General features: G+C 40.7%; 1 protein-coding gene across 1 annotated transcript in view; it reads right to left on the reverse strand.

Annotated features, from left to right (window-relative positions):
- LOC124278398 overlaps positions 1-24,651 on the reverse strand; it is a 58,178-nt gene that overhangs the window by 2,669 nt on the left and 30,858 nt on the right. Inside the window, exons 3-10 of the mRNA XM_046714112.1 lie at positions 7,089-7,185; positions 6,040-6,284; positions 5,396-5,489; positions 4,914-5,054; positions 4,277-4,387; positions 3,300-3,529; positions 1,756-1,907; positions 1,258-1,397 (exon numbers count right to left, since the gene is read on the reverse strand). Coding sequence (XP_046570068.1) covers positions 1,258-1,397; positions 1,756-1,907; positions 3,300-3,529; positions 4,277-4,387; positions 4,914-5,054; positions 5,396-5,489; positions 6,040-6,284; positions 7,089-7,185 — 1,210 coding nt within the window. The remainder of the gene's footprint in view (positions 1-1,257; positions 1,398-1,755; positions 1,908-3,299; positions 3,530-4,276; positions 4,388-4,913; positions 5,055-5,395; positions 5,490-6,039; positions 6,285-7,088; positions 7,186-24,651) is intronic.

Consider the following 24,651-nt stretch of genomic DNA (forward strand, 5'->3'; position numbering starts at 1 on the left):
TGCAATACAAACTTCTTCTATAAAGAAACGTGTCTGATCGCTTCCCGCAGTTGAGTGACTTAACCGTTCAAGAGACTGCAAGAGAGACTGCGTGCTGGTGACAAGACTCCTATGGAGTTCTTTGATGCTGTGGGGCATTTGCTTAAACTTGGGTAACTGCTACTATAATGACTGTGTTGCCTGTCTGAACTACATGTGTTTATAATGTGATTAATTATATAGCTTAATATATTCTTATACATATATGGCTTAGTATGCTGAATACGATAATTTTTGTACCACTAAACATTAAATTACCTTAATTTTTTGTATACATGCTGAATAAAGTCATTATCCATCAATTTGGATCAGTCCATTACGTATTAAAGGTAACACTGATATGTACCTGAGTGCAATTAACCATAACTTTAGTTGTTTTAACGTGTCTGACAAATGGCACGTTTATCTTTTGGGAGGACACCGTCCAAAATGTTTGCTGAAGGGTGGAATCTTAGCTTGGTTTGTATGCAACATTGCCGTGCTAACAGAATACCCTAGCTGAGCAATCAGCATCACTTCCTGCTGGAAGCTGACATGATGGCAATACTGTTCTTAGCGGCATCAAACACAACTTGCTCACTAATATCACTACACATTATCACCAGTACGATATATTTTTTCATTCAAATTGAGGAAGGGTTGATGCAGTACGTAGGGCAGGATAACGATGCCCTATCTATGCCTAAATTATCTATTACAGTAAGTTTATATGCTTCACGTTACGTTTAAAGGTATGAAATATAACTATGATCATAGTATGAAACTTGCTTATTTCAAAGAAGCACAATGGTGTCTTGGCTAGAGGAATACATCTCTCAGACAAAACAACTTTCAATTCTAGCGAGGTTCGTACAATAAATGGATGAACGATTGGTGAAATAGGTGACAGGTTAGTGAGGGAGTGATGTCTGTTTGCCACCACCTTAGTTACCAGTGTCCCAGTTAAATGACAGCGTCTCAGCCATATGTGACAGGAAAGCCCGAAGTGATGTGCTTCTTAGGCTTTTACCACTCTGATGAAACCCACGAACACAGAACCGTAATTGTGGCGAACCGAAAACGTAATTGGTGGCTTGCGTTCAAAAGCGAATTGTGGCGCCTGAGACGACCAGTCCACCCACGCCATCGGGAGTTTGTTTACGTGATGGAATGAGATTAGAAGATAAATAGTGGGTTTAATAATTCTGAAATGATACCCAGGAGCAATGAAATTCGCACCATTTTGAACGGACAAGGTTATTTTGACATCAGTTCCCAATGCTAGAATGGAAGGGAGTGGATTTCCATCTTTGGCTGTGGCGTCCATATTGGCGGGGACAAGTTGGCTTGTCCCACCCTGGAAAGACGTGACATCGTTGCTGAAATGTTAGAAGACAAACGTGACAATAATTATTTACCCAAAGATGAGTATGCATAACCCGGTAAAATAAAAACATTGATTTTGGCTTATGTCGTTTATACCTTCGGGGTCATTATAAATTGTCACCAATAGCAAGTATTAGTTTGACACCCAGGAACAGAAACATTACCACAGATTATGTATTGGTTTGTCTCTTAGTTCACGCCGCATTCGGCAACATTCCAGCTATATCACGGCGGTCAGCGAATCTTATCATCCATCCTCTTTAATCGCCTGTTACGACGAACATAGACTGCTGAAGATCAAACAACCATAATTCTGATACCCATGGGAAGTTATACTTGCCACCAACCTACCTGCCCGACTGGTCTTCAACGCCGATGTTGTAGTTGACTTCGAGGGAGTTGTTGTTAAACTCACAGGTGAAGGTGACCTTCTCATCAGTGCACTGCCTGAGATCTCTGGTGTATTGCACAAACAACTGGAGTACATAGGAGGTCACGTTGCCCTGTGATAATACACAACAGCAATAGGAAAGCGTAAGTGAGACGCCCCATGTGTGTACAGTCCGTTTGATTTCATTTGAGACCGATGAATTGCTCGCTAACATAAAATCTAATAATTGCAACAAAACCAAAATTTGCACTGTCACATGAAATCGACAGATCAATTCCGAAAAAAGGTTGTTTAACGAAAGATCATTATTTTGTTGTCACTTTTCGCTATTTTTTGCAAGGGGCGACTTGCTAGTAGAACAGCCAGATGTGCGAGTTGCACGTGTGAAATCGAAATTTCACTACACACGTTTGTTGATTACCTGGCTGTCCTACCACCAAGTGGTTTTATTGCAATTGTTAGATTTTGTGTTAATGAACAAATCATCGGTCTCAAATGCAATCAAACGGACTGTATTGATTAATGTTCGTGAAAAGAACACACAAAAAGACCAACAAAAAATAGAACACAATATACCCGTTATCCGTGTGTCACTATTAGCATACTAAATGTGAATGTTTTAGCTATTAGTATACCGAATATGAAAGTTTGTGCCAGCCGTCTGTATGACACCATAAGAAGAACAAACGTGAATGTTTGTCTTTTCTACGTCACCATCAGAATGACAAATGTAAAAGTTTGTGCTAGTCTTCTCTACGTCACCATCGGAATGACAAATGTAAAAGTTTGTGCTAATCTTCTCTACGTCACCATCAGAATGAAAAATGTAAATGTTTGTGCTAGGCTTTCTACGTCACCATCAGAATGACAAATGTAAAAGTTTGTGCCAGTCTTCTCTACGTCACCATCGGAATGACAAATGTAAAAGTTTGTGCTAGTCTTTTCTACGTCACCATCAGAATGACAAATGTAAAAGTTTGTGCTAGTCTTCTCTACGTCACCATCAGAATGACAAATGTGAAAGTTTGTGCTAGTCTTCTCTACGTCACCATCAGAATGACAAATGTAAAAGTTTGTGCTAGTCTTCTCTACGTCACCATCAGAATGAAAAATGTAAATGTTTGTGCTAGGCTTTCTACGTCACCATTAGAATGACAAATGTAAAAGTTTGTGCCAGTCTTCTCTACGTCACCATCAGAATGAAAAATGTAAATGTTTGTGCTAGTCTTCTCTACGTCACCATCAGAATGAAAAATGTAAATGTTTGTGCTAGGCTTTCTACGTCACCATCAGAATGACAAATGTAAAAGTTTGTGCTAGTCTTCTCTACGTCACCATCAGAATGACAAATGTAAATGTTTGTGCTAGGCTTTCTACGTCACCATCAGAATGACAAATGTAAATGTTTGTGCTAGGCTTTCTACGTCACCATCAGAATGACAAATGGGTATATAACGTCAGAAGAGAATACTTATCATAGAGAATGTCAAAAGAGAATACCCACACTAAAAGACGGTCCGAGTTCACCGCAGGTGCCGTTGTAGGGTATGACGGCGGCATATCCCTTGCACCAATCCACGATGCCGTCGCTAGGGTCGGCTACAGTCGGAGCCAGAGTTAAGTTGCATGCGGAGACGTTCTTGAAGTTGTGTACATATATATCCCCGCCAAAAGTGTTGACGGATAAAGGCGTGATACAGACACTGAAGTTAGCAGGATTGCACTGGTGAAAATCTGAAAATAAATGGTAGAGAGGTTTGGAAAGAGTGAGCAAGTGCCTTCAGCTTGATACCCCTCTGAACGGTATTCCAATTTCATCACATTAGCTAAACGTGTGAAGAAAGCGCGAAGTGAAGCACTTGTCAGATGTTTTACCAATTTAGTGAAACCGACGAGCACGGGTATGATGGTGACAAACATGGAAACATACTCGGGGAGAACCGGGATTCGACCCAGGTCGGTGGGGTAGCCTAGTGATTAAAGTATTCGCTCGTCACGTTGTGAGGAGCCCAAAGCATAACGTTTCTTCAACGTAAATTTGCAACGTTCTTATTACATTGTGACATAACGTTATACGTTGTGACAACGTTGTGTCATGACGTTACCAATCTACAACCTTCCCACAACGTTGTGTGTTAGCTGGGATACTACTCAAAAGAATATTGAATTGAGTTGAAGCATTTCCAATTCTTTTATACCACTGATGTTTATTTGCCATGAGGTACCGAAAACACGTTTAAGACATCCCAAATCTTCTATATTCCTACAGTTGATATATCACATTAACTCTAGTAAAATGAAAGGATCGGCTCTTCGTAACGTCTTTTGAATTAAGCCACTTGTTGGCGTAAATCAGAATTTTACATGTGTACTTCATATAACATAATTACCTTGTTTACCATATTTAGTCTGATAGTTGACTTACGATAGATACGTCATTTACCGTAGAAATCATGCCGGAAGACAAATATATCAACTCACATGCAGGTTTATCGCAAATGTCCCCTGCAAAACCTGGATCACAGATGCACGTGCCCTCCACACATGTTCCATTCACACACGCTGGACTGCAGTTCGTGGTTTTCGTCGACGCTAGAGCACACGCAAAAGGTCAAGGTCACAACACACACGTCATCATTGTACTGTATTGCACAATCTGTGATGTGTACAGTGAAATATATACAGGTAGACACAGCAGTACATTAGACAATATAGCACGTTGAATATGCAATATTGTGTCTGTCAACAGTTTTCAGCCAGAAATCATTATTTTTATCTGTCATTTTCAGTTCTGTCGTTAAATGATAAGATTGACAGAACATATGATTGTTGGGCTAAGACCTGTGTTGGATGTATTGTTTGACAATGGGGGCAACACCGGCTGGAACTACATGGAATATCCAATGCTTAAACACAGAGAACATCATCCTTATTGTACCTAATCATAAAATAGGTGGGGATTGCAAGCCGCAATGACCACAAAATAATGGCATGATGGTTTACCTATTCCAGTGGTCGATCACAGAAAGGGATACGTCATTTCGACGTACCTGTGGTGTTGGATGTGATACGTTTTGTATTTACGTCTAATCTAATGTTATTAAGTTTAAAACATTACTTTCAATTCCACAGTTCACTCCCTCGAACCCCGAAGAACAGTTGCAGAAGCCAGTGTTGGGGAGGCAGCCGTCGTTGTTGCAGGTGCCGCTGTTGAGGCAGGGTTGACTCTTACCCCTACCACAGTGGAAGGAATCTGGAGCTGATGTGACAATCACAAGACATTGGGATGTGAATATATTGATACAATACAACGACTTTAAAGAGTGACTATTTGAACTGAACTAATTAGTATAAATCAGACTATCACTTAGAATAATAGCCAAAACAATACCATTGGCATGTGAAAGAAGTATTGTGTAATCATAACAATTCCTGAGGCAATCTGGGTTTACTCAAGTATTTTGTATTTATTGGAGTCAAGTTGTTAAATGGGTAAAACACCTAGTTCCAAACATACATTTCCTCAAAATATTGCCTTTTGAAACAGGCTAAACCGTCAATTTTACCACAGGGTTTATACACAGTAACTAAGAAACTGACCATCGTTGTCGCTGATGGTGACGGCCACAGTGATGTTGTTGGTGATCTCTGTGCCGGTGATGAAAATGGTAAACACTTCTGTGGGTTCCTGCAGCTGTGGCAAAATGTATTTTTCATGCGTGAGTTTGTTTTGGCATGACTGACTGAAAATGGTTTTACGCCGCTTTTAGCAATATTCCAGCAATATCACAGTGGGAGACACCAGAAATGGGCTTCACACATTGTACCCATGTGGGGAATCGAACCCGGGTCTTCTGCGTGACGAGCGAACACTTTAACCACTATGCTACGCCACCGCCCCTGTTTTGGGCAATGAGGCATTGTGGCAAAAACATAAGAACATGCAGTGTGACTGCTGTTTCTGTGGTGGTCACGACCAAAGCCATAAAAACTCTCAAAGGTCAAGCTGCCTTCACAGTTACCCATCCAACTGATACTCCTTACTTAATTTTGCCAGGCTTATTGTCTCCATACAGGACCACAGCAACAATTTTCTCCCTTTGGAGACCAATTCAAATTGGCACAAACACTTCAATCAAATCATATTTTGTTCACGTAATACTACAACAATTACCTCCCCCTTTAGACCAGTTTAAGTAGGCATGACATTTTGTAGAAAATGTTTTGTCAGCAGTGACACTCACCAAGTCACTGATGACAGAGGCCAGTGTAGTTGTTACTCTCGTTACGTTTTCAGCAAATGTGATATTTAACCACAGTCCGAAATGTGCAAAGTCCGTCCCGGCATCGGCAGTACCAGCGATGATGTGCAACTGGAGTGTGAAGCTGTGGGTGGAGGTGTCGTTCCTCTCAAGTGTCAGAGTTATGTTGTTGGAAGCGTTCTCATTGATTGCAATGTCAGCAGGCTGCTTCAACTGCACCGGTGCACCTGCAGAAATAGTGTCTCTGGAGGATGAACATTGTGGGGAAGAGAGTAAGAACAGGTCACCAGTATTCTATTGCTTGTAGAGAATGTCGTCGCTATTTATTGTTTCGAGTCTAGATCAGACAATCGTCTGATTGGCACCATGATCATCGATCTATACAATGGGGATATGATTACAGGCATCACAACCAAACCACCAATCTTACCATCAGATCCCGCTAATCGCATCTTACAACAAGTATAGGTTGCTCAAGACCAGTCGACCTTATTGGAGAGAGTCGTTAAATGCCGTGCCTTTCGGTGTAGTGACTGAGTGAGTGAGTTCATATTTCACACTCAGCAATATTTCAGCTATATGGAGGCGGTGTGTAGTTAATCGAGTCTGGACCAGACAATCCAGTGATCAACAGCATAAACATCGATCTACACAATTGGAATACGATGACATGTGTTAACCAAGTCAGCGAGCCTGACCACCCGATACCGTTAGTTGCCTCTGACGTCAAGCATGGGTTACTGAAGACCAATTCTAACCCGGATCTTCACGGGTGCCTTTCAGTGTAACTTGACGGCGTTGGAAATAACATTAACCAGCGGATTGTCTTGCTTACACTAAATTAGTTACGTCGACGTGAAGTAGCCGGAATATTGCTCGCTTGATAAAAGTGAAATTAGATGCTTGTAACATCATATTATGTCATGATTAAAGCAAACAAACGTATGCAATATTTCTTCTCTTCGTACGGGTTTACGTATTGTTTGACGAATATGATTTTTGTCTAGTAGATTCTTTGAGATATCACTGACGTTCATCGTCGATTATGGTGACTTTCACATTCATGTCAGGTTCACCCTGTAAGAAGCTTGTTAGTTTGACCAGGAACGTCTCTCCAGGGTCGAGCTCCTGAACAGAGAATATGTAAGGAAATTATCAAAGCAATGGATGACTACTACTACTCATAATTGTCAAATATCGGGGCAGATTTTCTCACCTGTTCTTACAGTAAAACAAAACATTTCTTCGTACATATTGGTAAAATCCCGATTAAAAACTAGTTTTAAGCAATACAATGTCACAAGAATATTTGTTTGTTGTTTACCGTTTTTCGAGAATGGCAGTGTAAAAACATGGCACATGTTTAGAGGTATTAGTCGTTTCAAAGATTCAAAGAATACATCAACATGTTGCAAATCAAACAGGTAAAGCACGAGGAAGGTTTACATCATTCTTCCAGGGTTTATATTAAAGACGACACTCTGTGAGTTTAAAACTGAAATAGTACTAGACAACATACGTTGAACAGCACGTCATATCGATACAACAGGCATACTACAGCATTCATGCATTAGTAAAACAGTTTTATGTAAAATGCCCAAATGTGAAACATTAGTGACAAAAAAATGCCTGATGTAATTCTCAGTTATGACTGAAACCACATGTTTCCGTGATTGTTTCAGATGCACATTTGACTTCGCATGTTTTTGACTAGTACCACGGATTAAACGACATAAGCTCTCCTTTTCACGAACATCACTATATGGATCATACTTAATCTCATGTGATTTAGTGCGGTGGGATAGCGGTTAAAGTGTTCCCTCGCCAAGCCGAAGCCCCGTGTTCGGTTCCCAACATGGGTAAAGTGCGCGACGCCTATTTCTATTCTACCCCGACGTGATATTGCTGGACTTTGTGCTGAAAGAGGCGTACGCATGTACTCATTACAAGAAGGAAAAGGGGTTTATTGCTTTTTAGGTCGGAAATTAAACTTACCGTGTCATCCAAAATGGCGATCGTAATGGTAGAGGTGTTTTGGTCAAATGGAACTTGCCGTGACGTCTCAAAGACTGGTGTGTAGTCGGATTCATCAGCTGTGTAGTCGGATTCATCAGCTGTGTACGTGTAGTAGTATACATCACCAGCGGAATCCACATCATAAACTGAGTAGACATATTCAGCTGTGTCATCCGTCTCGTACTTAAAGGAGAACGATTCAGTCAGTAAGGTATTGATAGTTTAGGATGATGAACCTAACAGGTCATTTACTTGACCAGCAGATCAAGCAATGGATATTACATCATGGGTTAACCTTGGTCAAAACGAATTATTTATAACAGAAGGACACCACAACAATACATTGTGTAAAATGCCCTTTGATCCTGAGCACAAACCTACACACGTTCTTTTCATACAGCTTCATACCAACTAGGGCTTGAACAGGAAACTCTTGTACTCGGGTAGGGTTGGTTTTGCTTTGGACCCGGGTATCCATTGTACTTCTCGGACCCGGGTTAGTAACGTATATTGTATATTGTTTAATGACAATAACAATGCTCCTCCATACTTACACTTCAAGTTGCTGGTGTTGTCTCTTTCTGCCAATGCAGGCATTCGTTCTGACGTTTATAGAAATAGGAAGCTTCAGTCAATCTCAGTGCGTGCATGATCAGGGTCCACTTGGGTCTTATGTCAATGTTATAATATGACACTTATGATCATCGGAGCGCTAAGATCGCATGTGCAGATGGGACCAGATCGTGTATGTGAATAGTGTTTGGCCGGTGTACGATCAAACACCCTCTATCAGACTTTTTGTACCCAACCCAAGAGTCCTACAGCGTGTCAAGCCGAGTAATAAGGTATCGGATACCCAGGTAGCAAATTAAATTTGGACTCGTTCCAGTCTCAATATCATCCCGTTACTTTTGGTTATTTTATAGGGGTGACTATTGAGGGGGAAACAACTATTGCGATAACGATAGTCTATTGCAACATAGTATTTTTCTACTTGAATTGTCTTCTTGAAAAGTCATTTACCAAATGAATGTATAGTGTATATGAAATAAAAACAACCAGTTTTTTAATATCAATTTTTTACCAAGTAGTCTTTTAATATCTGTTCAGAAATTTGAAACTGGGATCAAATAAACAGTTACAATACAAACATAAAAAACAACATAAATATTTGTCAATGGAATTCAATTATTAAACTATCGATAGTCATACATACTATCGATGCATCAATAGTTTTTTCTTTCTACCATCGATTAATTATCGGAGGCTCAACAATTGCAATCTATCGATAGTTCAATGCATCTTTACAGCCTTAATATTCTACATGAAAGTAATAAACACTCACAGTGAAACCCCAAAAGCCGGAAGAGGGCAACATACTGTTGGTAACAGTGAGAACGATAGAGCCCGCGGTCTCGTCCACTCTTGCAGGGTCCGGTGTCACCGTTATCGTACCTGAAAGAAAGTATATTGTTAAATGCTGAAAAAATACCTGAACTTCATTTACATTTAACAAATACACATCCCGATACACCAAAGACATGGACATATGTGTTACAATCAAATACACATCGACTAAAGACATGGACATATGGTTATTGGATGAAAATCGAGTACCCATCGACTGAAGACACGGACATATGGTGATTATTTGACAATGGAGTACACAAGGACCGAAGACATGGACATATGGTGATTGTTTGACAATCGAGTACACATGAACTGAAGACACGGACATAATGAATGAATGAATGAATGAATGAATGGATGGATGAATGAATGAATGAATGGATGGATGGATGGATGGATGGATGGATGGATGAATGAATGAATGAATGAATGAATGAATGAATGAATGAATTTCCTATAGTAAATTGACATCCGAAGATTTACAATATGCCTGATGTTACTGAGCAAATACATGATGTTAATATGTACATGAATATAAATATGAGTCCTAATGACCCAAGCTGTATAATTAAATAGTCGATATCACATACGTACACAAATGACAGCTATTTGTGCACAGCAAATGAAAAGAGAGGATGGTCTAATACATTTTTCAGATGAAGTACATATTTACAGAATAATAAAGCTATTTTTTTTAAGGACTTGGATCAGTTCTTGTCGGGTGCTGTTGTTGTGTTCGCTGTTGAACACGACATCCAACAGGTTTTCTATTGGGGACATCCATGGAGTTATTGGCTGCAAGTAATCTGTATGGGGTCAGGCGTTGTCACGTTGACAAACGACACCACATGGCAGCTAATGTACAAATGATAGGGCAACTGGCCGACGAGTGTCCTCCATGTAACACTGAGCTGTCAAATTTCTGTTAACAGTGATCAGCGGTCTTCTCGCCTGTCCATCCACAAATTCATCCCTTCAACAAAATACCCCCCTATACAGCGCGACCTCCTAAAGGTACCATGCCGGCCGTTTACTTTATTGAATTTGTACGATTTTAGGTGTGTGTGCCCACTGTCAATTATTTTGAATGTTTGATTTTGTTAACCTACCTCGATTCGGACAGCTATCATGGCAATATCAGTTGCAGTTTAACTGTCTAATAAAGATTGTGATTTTGCAATACCTTTTACTTCATAAATATTTTGTGGTTTGTAATTAGATTGATTTTAAACTTTCTTTTGCTCATCAGTTTAACTTTTTGCACTGCCATACTTCACTGCATCACGACACTCGTGAAGAGCAACCTCCTTGTGGTGAGTGCTGGGTAACGCTGATAGCTGATAGCCGATCCCAGGGCAGAATAGGTCCTCAGCACCACATTGCTAATTTTAAGTGAGTGAGTGAGTGAGTAAGGATTTAGAGTCACATCGACTTTAAAAAGTTATGAATTCATAATAAACGCAACTGAATTATATAAAACCTGTCAACGAAGGACAGTAAAAATAACTAGATTATCAAAGATAGACAATTAAACCTAGCATGTAACTGTAAAACAAACTTTTATGGACAATTCAACATAAGAATAACGGGCTATAGATTGCCAACAACTGAAGGTAGATCACCATACTATGGACCATGGGGACTTACAGTACATTTGCTTCCTGCATGGGCCCTAGCTGGATTTACACTATCCCTTCAGCTGTTAGCAATTTAGACAAATCTAGCCATACATTACAAATACACATATTCTACGGTTAAAAATGTGGAGAGTTTAAATTTACTTTGACTACTTTGGGGCTTACGTACCCTCTCATAGACTAGTCAAATTTCTAAGAAATGTGGATTTTAAGGATGCATGAGGCATTTTTGAGTAAAAGCAAGCAAACAACATTTTCTGGGGTAGTTTTTCGTGCTGAATACGAATCTGTTGTTTGCTAAGCTCAATAATGCCTAATTAGGTCACAAATTGGGCTCAAAGGTCAATGAGTGCAAAATTCAATTTTTTTAAAAAGTGTTTTATTTATCATTTTCCATCCATACAATGAACTCGTTTTACAATATATTGATTAATAATGGTACCACAGGATTTCAAAATGTTGGTTTTCATGGAAATGCTGAAGGAAACATTTCGTATTTTTGCAAATATCTCCCTTATGGAGCGACTTTTAGTTTTTGTGTGAAGAGCTAATTTTTTACAAGCATTTTTGCTCAAAATGCAAAGCAAGGCTAAATCTTTTCCTTTTGTTAACAGAACTATATTCCAGGCAAACTATTTAGATCACAAAATTTGCATATTAAGTGCATAATTACTTCAAAGATTAATGAGTGTGACAGGATGCGATAGGCATTTTTATATGTATGCCACACGAATGCTTTTATACTGCTTCACATGCATGTCAAATGAAACTGCTTTCATTCATGCAGTGAGTTTGATTAATGATTTTAGCAACATAATTACCCACGGAACAGTTCAGGAAATCACAGGAACAGGTGGGAACCCTATCTGATAATGGAATTGATGGCACAGCTCTATGCTGGTTCAAGTCTTATCTGTCGTCCCGTCTCCAGCAAGTACTGATAGAGGATCATTACTCTCTCTAGGATCTGTTTTGCAGCTCTACGCAATATCAGTTCCATTAGGCAATACCTGACTATAGATTCGGCAAAAACTCTCACCTTATGCGATGTAATGACCTGCCTGGACTGTTGTAACTCTCTCCTAGCCGGTGCAAACTATCCACAAATCCAGAGACTTCAACGAATCCAAACTGCTGCGGCACGTGTCGTGACTAGATCGAAGAAGTTTGACCACATCTCTCCCATTCTTCAATCTCTTCATTGGCTTCCAATCGAGAACCGGATCCACTTTAAACTCCTCTGCCTCACCTACCGCTGCCTGTCTGGATGCGCTCCTGCTTATCTCTCCAATCTTCTAATGCCATATCAACCAGCTAGATCCCTTCGTTCTCAGGACAAAAACCTTCTGCTTGTTCCTAGAACAAACAGTGTTCGCTACGGCAGCAGATCATTCGCCTGCGCAGCTTCAACAGCCTGGAATGATCTTCCCTTCTCTCTCCGGAACACCAGTGACTTCTCTAGCTTCCGATCAAAACTGAAAACTCACCTTTTTCTGAGGTCTTTCCAACTTTGCTGAACTCTGAGCATACTTCAGTAGGGATTTATGCATGTTAGAAATGCCCTATTATTACTTTTATTATTATAATGTGTCAAATACATAGTATGAAGATGAAGGCGAAAGTGGAACATAAATGCATACAAGCCATGTGCTATGACTGAAGGATCGAGGCTGTACTAAAAGACTTTGCTATCACATATTTGGTTTTAGGAATCTTTGTGCTGGAGGATTTTGTTAGTTGATGCACTGCTTGTACTTTTTTATTCAAATGGTGCAGTGTGTGTGTACCTGGAGAGGTCATCAGTGGCGGTATATACGTAGCACTGGTGTAAGTTTGTTTCTATTCACAGGCCAAGGTTTATCATTTGAGCTTTGTATCATATGTCAGGAAACCAGTCGGTCTAAAAATACCTTCTACAACCAGACAGAACTGAACATCTAATCCATCTTTGAGGCCACCCAGCCCAGGCACAAATTGAAACATTCCAAAGTTCGGTCATCTGTAGACAGGCTATCATTCCTCTTTGAAGAACCTCCTGACTGCAACCCTAATCTAAAATGGCACAAACTCTGTTATTCAGCATACACACATTAGGGAAAAATAAATGTAAGGCTTGCCAAGGAACAGTCCGATGCTTCACAAGGAAATGAACAGACAGGTGTTTCAGATGAAGGATACCGCTTTTTACGTAGGGGTACTTGACGTTGTGTATTTTCTGTCACAGCTCTGAAAGCAAGCAGAAGACGAGCCATGTTTCTACCATAATAATAGATTCTAAAGTGTGCACAGATGCCAAATATGCACACAAGGTCTTTGAACGTATTATAGATGTGAATGATTTAATAGCAGCCGATTCATGCTATCACATCTAAGTTAATTTCTGTTGGATGCCCAAAGGGCAGAAACTGACAGTAAATGAGCTGATATGGCCATGGCTTGGTTGTGTCAGGAGTTATGTCACCGTGCAGAGTATGGACACATATTTGAATTGTCTGCTGTGTTTATGAAGTACAAAGAATTAGCCAATGAGTCAGACTCATCATCATATTTCAGTAGACAGAGGACTTCAAGGGACCTTTATCAAAGTGCATTGGGGTCACTTATGAATTTGTTGTTCATGTCACTGAAGCACGTTGCTCTGAGACTCTGCAGTGATATGTCAGATCCGGGATTCAATTGTTGTGACGTGAGTGAAGAAGTAGAGTTGGCCAGTGTACCTCCTTCTGAAGAACGTGAAATAGGCTTGTATCTGATGTTGAACGGATTAAGAACACAGGTGTTCGTAGTATGGGGCAAGACATGGTCTACAGTCTTTGCGGGGAAAAGGAAGCACCACCTAAACATGTTGGTATGGGTATGACCCTTCACCAATCAACATGCACAGTCAAGAAAACTAGTTGAGCTATACCATATAGAATGCTTGGCACATCATCAGTTACACCCGGGTTCTCCAAGCACTAGATCCACAAACTGGGGCAGTGTTTTCAAGGAACTTGGTCTTTGGGAGATTTTCTTTTTCTTTTTTCTTGGGGGCAGTCCAAGATGGACTTGGTACCTTGGTGCGAAGTGCCCTGTACTTCTAACCCTTGTGTTCTTAACCCGTTCAACATCAGATGCGCCTATTTCACCTTCTTCAAACTCATTATAAACATGACTTTGGCCACCAAGTAAGATGTTCAGAAGCATGTACACTGGCCTACTCTGCTTCTTCACTCACGTCACAACATGTGACATTATATCACTGTGGAGTCTCAGAGCAACGTGCACCTGGGACAAGAGTCCACAATGCACTTGTTTCCTTTATCAAATGAAAGGATTATAGAGTCACTGGCTAATTCTTTGTACCTCATGAACATAGCAGACAATTTAAATTCGTGTCCATTCTCAGCATTGTGACGTAACTCCTGACACAACCAAGCCATGGCTATATCAGCTCATTTGCTGTCAGTTTCTGCCCTTTTGGCATCCCACAGAAATTTACTTAGACAGTCAATGTGATAGCATGCTTGTGTACATATTTTGCATTTGTGTACAAATCCACTGTTGAAGTACCCCTGCGTAAAAAGCGGTATCTTCATCTGAAACACCAGTCTGTTCATTTCCTTGTGAAGCATTGGACTGTTCCTTGGCAAGCCTTACATTTATTTTTCCCTAATGTGTGTATGCTGAATAACAGAGTTTGTGCCATTTTAGATTAGGGTTGCCGTCAGGAGATTCTTCAAAGAGGAATGATAGCCTGTCTACAGATGACCGAACTTTGGAATGTTTCAATTGTGCCTGAACTGGGTGGCCTCAAAAATAGATTAGATGTTCAGTTCTGTCTGGTTGTAGAAGGTATTTTTAGACCGACTGGTTTCCTGACATATGATACAAAGCTCAAATGATAAGCCTTGGCCTGTAAACAAACTTACACCAGTGCTACGTATATACCGCCACTGATGACCTCTCCTGGTACACACACACTGCACCTTTTGAATAAAAAAGTACCAGTGCAGTGTGTCACTAACAAAATCCTCCGGCACAAAGATCACTAAACCAAATATGTGATAGCAAAGTCTTTTAGTACAGCCTCGATCCTTCAGTCATAGCACATGGCTTGTATGCATTTGTGTTCCACTTTCGCCTTCATCTTCATACTATGTATTTGACACATTATCGGATAGGGTTCCCACCTGTTCATGTGATTTCCTGAACATTCGTGTGGCATACATGTAAAAATGCCTATCGCATCCTGTCACACTCATTAACCTTTGAAGTAATTATGCGCTTAATATGCGGTTTTTGTGACCTAAACAGTTTGCCTGGAATATAATTCTGTTAACAAAAGGAAAAGATTCAGCCTTGCTTTGCATTTTGAGCAAAAATGCTTGTAAAAAGTAGCTCTTCACACAAAACCTAAAAGTCGCTCCATAAGGGAGATATTTGCAAAAATACGACATTTTTCCTTCAGCATTTCCATGAATTTCAACATTTTGAAATCCTGTGGTACCATTATTAATCAATATCTTGTAAAATGAGTTCATTGTATGGATGGAAAATGATAAATAAAACACTTTTTAAAACAATTGAATTTTGCACTCATTGACCTTTGAACCCAATTTGTGACCTAATTAGGCATTATTGAGCTTAGCAAACAACAGATTCGTATTCAGCACGAAAACCTACCCCAGAAAATGTTGTTTGCTTGCTTTTACTCAAAAATGCCTCATGCATTCACATTTCTGAGAAATTTGACTTGTCTATCAGGTGAGGTGAGGTGAAATTGGGTTTAAGGTCGTGCTTGAGAATATTTTGCTCATATGACGACGTGCATGCGTGTGTATGTGTACGTGTATGTGCGGCTGCTTGTACTAGCCCAGACAGAAGCTGGTTTATAGTGCTAGCCCACTGAGATACCATGCCGCAGTGAAGCATGAATACCCTACTCAGACACATTATACTGACTCGGAACCGACCAGTCCTTGTTGTACCCATTAATGCCGAGCGCCAGGCAGGGACCAACAAGTACCATATTTTAACGTGTTTTGGTATGACGCGGTCGGGGATCGAACCCGCGACCTTCCGCTCTCCGGGCAGACGCTCTAACCACTACACCACGCAGGCGGTCCCCTCTCAGGAGGACAATAATTTTACAGTACTTTAAGGACACTCAGGCGACGTGGGTCGTTACTTTTTACTATCAGTCACATGATTTCCTGTTCCAGACTCGACCACTGTCCTATTGCTGGAATAAGACTGAATGCGGTGGCAAGCTTGGCCAGTAACTTGCTTGGTGAATCCAAATTTCGTAGATCAATGCTCAATATGTCGGTCATTGGAACGTCTGGTCAAGAATCAATTATATAGAAAGGTGAGGATCATCCATTTTGTATCCGTTGTGATGGAAGAATAACCGTCAAGCATGTTCTGATTGACTGTATTGATTTTTCCATCACGAGGGTTAATTATTTCACACTTTCATCCCTAAAGGATCTTTTTGGGTGTTTAAAAGAACTTGAATTAATTGATAAAATTTGAAATGCATTGTAAATAGTCAGTGATTTTAATGGTAGAATGATTGACTACTATACCTTCAAAAGTTGTTGAAGTAGCTTAAAATATTTGTCTTCTTGAGAGTGTATGTAAGTTAAATTTGATTTAAACTATTTCTCATTCTACGTGGTTTTAAACGCAGTATATTTATTACTGTTAACTGTATTTAACTGTTTGGCTAAACTGTCCGATAAGCATCAATTGCCAGAGCTACCTGGTACCATGCGTACTCTAAGTCCCCAAGGTCCCCCCTGTGGTTGCCCACTTATGGGTGCTGACGATCTATAGCCCATTTTCGTAATGTTCAGTTAAGAGTGGTAATTAGACACTAGCATATTCTTTGTACATATATAATGAAATGTTAACGCCAGAGAATAACGAGTCCTTCCGTCAAAGAAGGGCAAATTAATGAATATAAAAGAGAGAAGCATGACAATCAGTGATGACAGCAGGTGTTTGCAGAAAAGGCAAATGTCAGTATGACGTTCAGGTATAAAACGACTCACGCGGGATTAGACACCACACCACCGGGACGCTAACCAGCAACACAAGGAACGACGCAGAGGCGGCCATTGGTTTCTTCATCTGTTCGGGACAAGGGAAGACATATTTAAAACATATAACTATGTGCACATCTAAATACGCCAAATCCCCACTGTGAAACATGGCCAAAACGCTTCATTATTACCCTCGTTAATTGATCAGTGTGTTCTGGATTTTCATTGTCTTCTCCCCGTTGTGTGTACATCACAAGTTGCCTTTGAGGTTAATGTCTCATCGCTATCTAATTCTACCGTGTACCCATTTCGTGCAGGATGAATACAGGCACATTTCGACGCCACTTGCTTTAGGAGACACAACATATGACATATGTCTTAAGCTCGCAGAAGGACCAAGAATAGGACACGTTTAATGTGCCAAATCAAAACCTGTTAAGCATCCTCAAAGCGCTTCATTATGACCCTGGTTAATTGATCAGTGTGTTGTTGATATTCTTTGCCCGCTCCCTGCTGTGTGTACATTACAAGCTGCCTTTGAGGTTAACAGTTCCATCGCCATCTATTGTACCCATTTACTGCAGGCTGAATAGAAGCACATAGAAGTCATTTGCTTTAGAACACACAACATCTGGCATATGTGCTTAAGTGTGCAGCAGGGAAAAAGAGAGCTAAAACCCTGACCTTAAAGATGCAAAGACAAGATATTACAAAGGCCCTATTTCGGCCTATCTGAAAAGTGTAACAATTTAATTGTATCATCATCATCTCAATATTTTTGAACACATATGACTATAACAAACAAGGTTCTGTGAGGGTTGTGTTTATTACTCTTTTCCGGTACCATGCCAGTCTGTAAGCTATCTCTCACCAACTCCACTTTCACTGATATGAAGATACGTCGGCTTAAAGGGAGAAATCCCAAAGTGGCTGCAGGCATCAGACGTTTACTACGTATTAATACAATGCCGAGGAACCCACACTCAAAACGTCCTATCACAGTTCAGGCACTATACTCGGCACAGAAATGATCGGCGTCTGACACTACCCGAGCAAATATTTACTGCCTCAGGCTACTCGATGACTATCTAGAACCTTTACTACCTGATCACAGTAATATTCGACGTCTTGCACTACCCGAGCAGAGCAACATTCGGGACCGTAGACCCTCTCAGAAATATATTCGGCGTCTTAGACTACTCAAGGGCGTTAAAATGTACTCAAGTGGTTAAAGCGTTTGCTCTTCACGACGAAGACCCAGGTTCGATTCGCCACATGGGCACAAGGCACGTTTCTGGTGTCCCCGCTGTGATATTGCTGTAATGTTGCAAAAAGGAGGCGTAACATTAAACTCACTCATTCACTACACTGCTCAATCACATCAATATTTGGCATCTTAATCTACATGAGCAAGGCAATATTCGGTGCATTAGACTATCTGAGCACAGCAATATTCTCTGCCTTACTGAACCTGAATGTAAAATCAGTCGAGCTAAATAGTACCATGCAAAAACTGTTATCATTAAAAACTATTATTATCCATATCGTGACTGTAAAAAGTTATTAATTCATAATAAACGCAATTTAAGTATAAAAGCTTGTCAACGAAGGACGGTAAAATAGCTAGATTATCCCAGATAGAGAATTAAAACTAGCATACAACTGTAAATTTAACAATTTTTATGGACCGTACAAAATATGAACAGGCTGGAAATCACCAGCAACTGAAGGTAGATCCCCATAGAAGGGACCAATGGGACTAACAGTACCGTGTTACCTGCATCGACCCTAGCTGGATTTACATCACCCCTTCAGGTGTTAGCGATTATGGAGAAATTTAGCCGAACCATGAAAAAACAAATATCCTACTATTAAAACGATGGTACTTCAAATGAAATGGGACTTACGTAACCTCTCAGGGGAACAGTACTATTACGTTTCTTCAACCCCCTTCGAGTGAGTGAGTTAATATTTATCGTCACATCTGCAATATTTCAGCCATATCGTGACGAGAACAATTAATTATCATTAAAGATGAAAATAATTAGAAGCTATAAAACTGTACGATGAACAGTAAAACTACTTGTCTATCACAGATAGAAATTTAAAACTAACATGTAATATTAAAATGAAACCTCCATTACAACACAATATACAAACGGGCCGAAGATCACCAGCGACTGAAGAAAGATCACCATACTAGGAACCATGGGGGCTTACATTACTTTTGCTACCTGCATGGACCCTAGCTGGATTTATATCATCTCTTCAGCCGCTGGTGATTGTAGTCGAATTTAGCAATAATTTAAAATTACAAAGATAATACGTTTAAAATATTTGGTAAGATTAATTTACTTTGATTGCTTTGGGACTTACGTACCACCTCAGTGAACCCCCTTCGAAGGCACAGCCATAATAATTTTTCAGAGTGTTCAACGTGGCGCATATCACCATAACGACACTGTGGAACCGATATCTGCACCGAGGAACCACACGTGATCGACACAGACCCGGCAGACTAAGAGTGACCACCAGGGTCATCAGGTTACCTCATCTACGGATTCGAACCATAACCGCGTCCTCTACAGCATCCAACATACCGGGCCTGCGTAGGATATCGGCCCAGACAGTGAGGAACAGATTGCGAGAAGCAGGACTTCGGGCTCGACATCCTGTTCGTGGGGTCATTTTGACAGCACAGCACCGTCAACGACGTCGTCAATGGTGTCAACAACACAGAGTATGGCCGCAACTGCGTTGGAGAAGAGTGTGCTTCAGTGACGAATCCCGTTTCCTACTCTATCGTTCAGATGGAAGAACTCGAGTTTACAGACGTCAGGGACAACGTTTTGCACCATGCTGTATTCAAGAAGTTGACAGATTCGGCGGTGGAGTGTTAAGGTATGTGCAGCCATCTCACACAGTGGAAAAAACAAATCTTGTCTGTGTGCAGGGCAATCTCACGGCTCGGAGGTACACAGACGAGATCCTGAGACCTCACGTTCTACCCATCACCCGGAACGCCAATGTCATTTTCCAGCATGACAACGCCCGGCCACATGCAGCTCGACACACAGCAGCTTACCTTCAGGCAAACAACGTCCAGGTTGTCATTCAGACCCTTGTTGGGTCCATGGGAAGGAGATGCCAGGCTGTTCTTGATGCCAATGGTGGGCATATGCGATACTGACCACGTTGATAACCTTGACCTTTGAATGTGACATTTCAACCCTGTTGTAATGACCTCGACTTCTGTGTTCTCCATGCTGCACATTTCCTCCTTTGTACCATTCTTCATTAATATATTAAATGTTCCTAAACAATTTAACCAAGACCTTGTTTTGCGTTTCTTTTGGGTAATATATATGACCCTTAGACCTTGAGGGTGGACAGAACCAAGAATTTTAAGGTTGCTTTTACAGGTTCCACCATATACGATGGAGCCGTAATCAAGCCATTGATCGATATAGGTGTAGGAGGGTAGCTTGATCCCCTTCCCACATAGAATTGGAAACGACTTTCAACAAGTCAAGCGCCTTTAGGCATTTATTTTTTAGATATTGATGTGCGGAAGAAAACCTAAATGCGAGTCGAAAAATAAGCCCAAGAGCATGGCCTCCTCTACAACTTTAAACTATTTTATAATTTAAAAATAGTTATGGGTCCTTATGCGGCTTATATTTTCTACAGAAGTGTAGACAATTAGCTTTGGAAACTTTAAAGCCGTTTTGAAGACACCATTTATTTATTTTATTTAAACAAAACTGCAGTTGCCGTTCAATAGTATGCATATTTTTACTGCAACAAGAAGTATTAAATCATCCCCAAAAGGGATCCATCAATTGAATCGTTTAAACCTTAGATAAAGAGTTGGTCTTAATACTAAACAATGTGACAGACAGAATACTGCCTTGTGGGACCCCCTGATCCTGATTATAATGGTCAGACAGGGTTGAACCCACTCGGACTTGAAATTGCCTCTCGCTTAAAAACTGTGATATAAACTGAGGCAAACGGCCCCGTTAACCAAATCATGTAAATCTTTTCAGATGCCGTGCTTTCAGGTGGTATCATAAGCTTTTAAATCGAAAAAGATTGACACTGCATGTTGCTTGTTAATAAAGGCATTCTTAACAAATGACTCCACTCGAACTAAATGGTCAATGGTACTGCGATGTTTACGAAAACCACATTGGATATTTGTGATTGATTCCAGGTACCAAGTTAATCTGTTATTTACCATGCGTTCCGTGGTTTTGCAAACACAGCTAGTTAAAGAAATGGGCCTATAATTAGATGGATCGGTATGGTCACGTCCAGGTATGGGTACCACTATGGCATCACGCCAGGATGAAGGAAATTTACTAGATGGCCAAATTTCATCGAAAATATTCAACAGTGTCTCTAAACATTCAGGTGAGTGTGTGAGGAGTTGATAATGTATACCACCAACTCCTGTAACAGTATTATGGGCTTGATTAAGAGCATGTTGAAGTTCATGAATAGAAAAAACTTCGTTATAATCTTCCCCGTTATCCGAATGAAAATTGATAATTTTCTTCTCCAGCAGTTTTTGGTATGTTTGAGGAACATTGGCGTTGGTGAATATATCTTTGAAACATAATTTCGCCAAGATTGGCGTTTGTTTTGCTTAAAAGTACGCCGGGCTTTTGCATTTAAAATGTTATATTTATTTGAATTATGAACCATTGAATGGCGACGGAAATACTTTTCAGCCTTCTTCCGGGCCTTCCTAGCTTGTTTGCAGTCAACAGTAAACCAAGGTTTACGTAGGTGAGGATCTGCAGAGGACTTCGGAATACATTCATCAGCTATTTTGTGAAAAGAAGAGAAGAGCTTTATAGAGTCGGGAACATAAAAAACCCATCAGGTGTTAGGTTTTCTGAACAAAGAGTTTCATAGCGAGCCCAGTGTGCTCTATTAAAATTCCATCTCGATGACGGGGGAACATCAGATGGTGTAAGGAATTTTAATACGGTAGGAAAATGGTCACTACCACAGAGGTCATCATGTACAGACCATTCAAATTCACTTAGTAAATTGGAATCCACAACTGATAGGTCCAAGCAGCAATACGTGCCAGTTGCAGGGTAGATAGGTTTTAGAACCATCATTAAAAAGGCATAAATTGTTATATAAGAAAAAATCCTCAAGTAATTTTCCTTTCGTATTGGTGTCGTTACTACCCCAAAGTGGGTTATGACCAGTCAAATCACCCATTATGACACAGGGTTTGGGAAGTTGGTCATAAAGTGCCTGAAGATCAGACTATCGAAGAGAATACGATGGTGGGATGTATAAAGAACACAATATTCAGTGTGACACGTACTGAAACAGCCTGAAGTGGGGTATTCAGAGAAACTGGACTGTGAATAACACCCTGTCGTACCATAACAGAAACTCCTCCGGTTGATTTGTCACCTACAGGTGAAAAGCAATGGTACGAGTCGTACTGTCGTAAATCTAATGTATCAGTTGTTTTGAGGAAAGTTTCTTGAAAACAAAAAGCTGATGGTTTGTAACCCTGGATTAATAGCTTGAGGTCATTATAATTGTTCCGAAGTCCTCTAGCATTCCATTGTAATATACTGGTGGAGTGACTCATGGTGGTGTAACTGGAGATCGCGAATGACGGGAAGGTCTAAAGGATTGAGCAAAGAAACTTCAATGTGCTTAAGAGCCTTTGCTTGTTTTCCTTTTCGTTGTTTTCTTTCTGTTTTGGAAAAGACACTTTTGATGGGTTCGGTATTTTTCCCAGTATGGGTTTCTGGCACAGATCCCCGACTATGGCCAACTGTTCGGCACTGAGGGGTAGATGGCACATCAGTCTGTGTTTCAGTTGTTGAGGTCATCTCAGAAAGCGGGTAGAGGAGTTTTTGTTGGCCTGTGACCCAGCTGAATGCTGTCTGGCATACACTATCCACCTTTTGGATGGAAGAAGAGACTGCGACAGAGTACGACTTTGATACATTTTTCTTTTGGCGTCTGGTCCTCAACCAATTTCTTGACGTCAGAGAAAGAAATGTTGTTTGTATATTTAATCTTAATAATACTGGATTCTTTCTCAAATACTGGACATTGCTTGGAGTAAGACATATGCTCACCACTACAGTTTGCACATTTGATGGCATTTGTGCAATCGGTGTTTCCATGTTTTCCACTGCGGCGGGACCGAATTGGGGAGTTCTTACAAGAACTAGCCCCATGACCAAATGTTGACACTTAAAACAACGGAGTGGATTCGGGCTATATGTATCCACAGCGATGTTAAGATATCCAGCTTTGATAGAAGTCGGTATTTTCGAAAGGGCAAAGGTAAACAGATAGGTGTTAGTATTGACTATTCTATCATTATTTTTTCTGGTGAAACGTCTGACAGATGTCACCCCTTGAGGTCTGTGTTCTTTCGCAATCTCTTCTTCTGTCATGTCAGACACAAATTTCGAACAATCTCGAACAATGCCTCGACACGAATTTAATGATTTGTACACTGATACAACAATCTCAGTATCAGCAAAATTGTTTGTTTTGAGCAGATTTAGAGACTGCTGTCTCTAAGCACATTCAATCATCAGAGAGCCTGACCGTAGACGAGTGATATTTTGTACAGTGCCACATATTCCTTCCACAGCTTTAGACACAACAAAAGGGTTTATCCTAAGTTGGAGACCATTAGCACCTTTCACAACCAGAAATCGTGGTCAGGAATCTACAGTTAAGACAGAACTTTCATCATCAGAAGATGACACAGTGTCTGCATCAATACGCATCAAATCTTTTATTTGTGTACCGAGAACCAGTGATTGGTGGGGAGGCCACGTTGAAATCCCTGTTCCCCACCCGCCATCGAGTGTCAACAAAGACAGTATCGTAGTGGAAACCGACTACAAACACTAGGGCTACAGGGATGTTATACTCAAGCAGTATCAACACAGGTAGCACATATTGCCAAACTGAATAAAAGGCAGATTGGTTCTGCCCTGTAAAGTTATTTGATGACAATTTGAACCCGGAGATCAATAGTGCCAGATTGGCCCATGAGCCACCGCCTTCTGAAATTTTGTATAGCAATAATGTGTTTACTGGAAATAAAGAATGGCCAATACGCAATACGCTAGATGTGCAAAACCTCTGTCTATGCACAAGGCACTGGGCACCCGTCTAGGTGAAGTAAGGGCCGAAGTGGTGTGTTTGGCAAAAGGAACACGGTTCCAGGCTCCCAGTGCCCTCAACCACCAGACTCCCGTGCTCCACCGACACAGGGGCGCAACCCACGGCAAACAGGTTGGTGGGTTGGTATGCCCCCGGAACCACACGGGGGGTTGAAGAGCTCTTAGCGTTACCCAGCACCCACCACGAGGAGGTGGCTCTTCACGAATGCCCTGATCAGAGTAATATTCGGTGAATTAGATTGAGTGAGTGAGTTAAGATTTACAGTGACATCGGCAATATTTCAGCCACATCGTGACTATATAAGTTCA

Source organism: Haliotis rubra, unplaced genomic scaffold (genome assembly GCF_003918875.1).
Source record: "Haliotis rubra isolate DU_JTF1 unplaced genomic scaffold, ASM391887v1 Scf236, whole genome shotgun sequence".
NCBI classification, from domain to species: Eukaryota; Metazoa; Mollusca; class Gastropoda; order Lepetellida; family Haliotidae; genus Haliotis; species Haliotis rubra.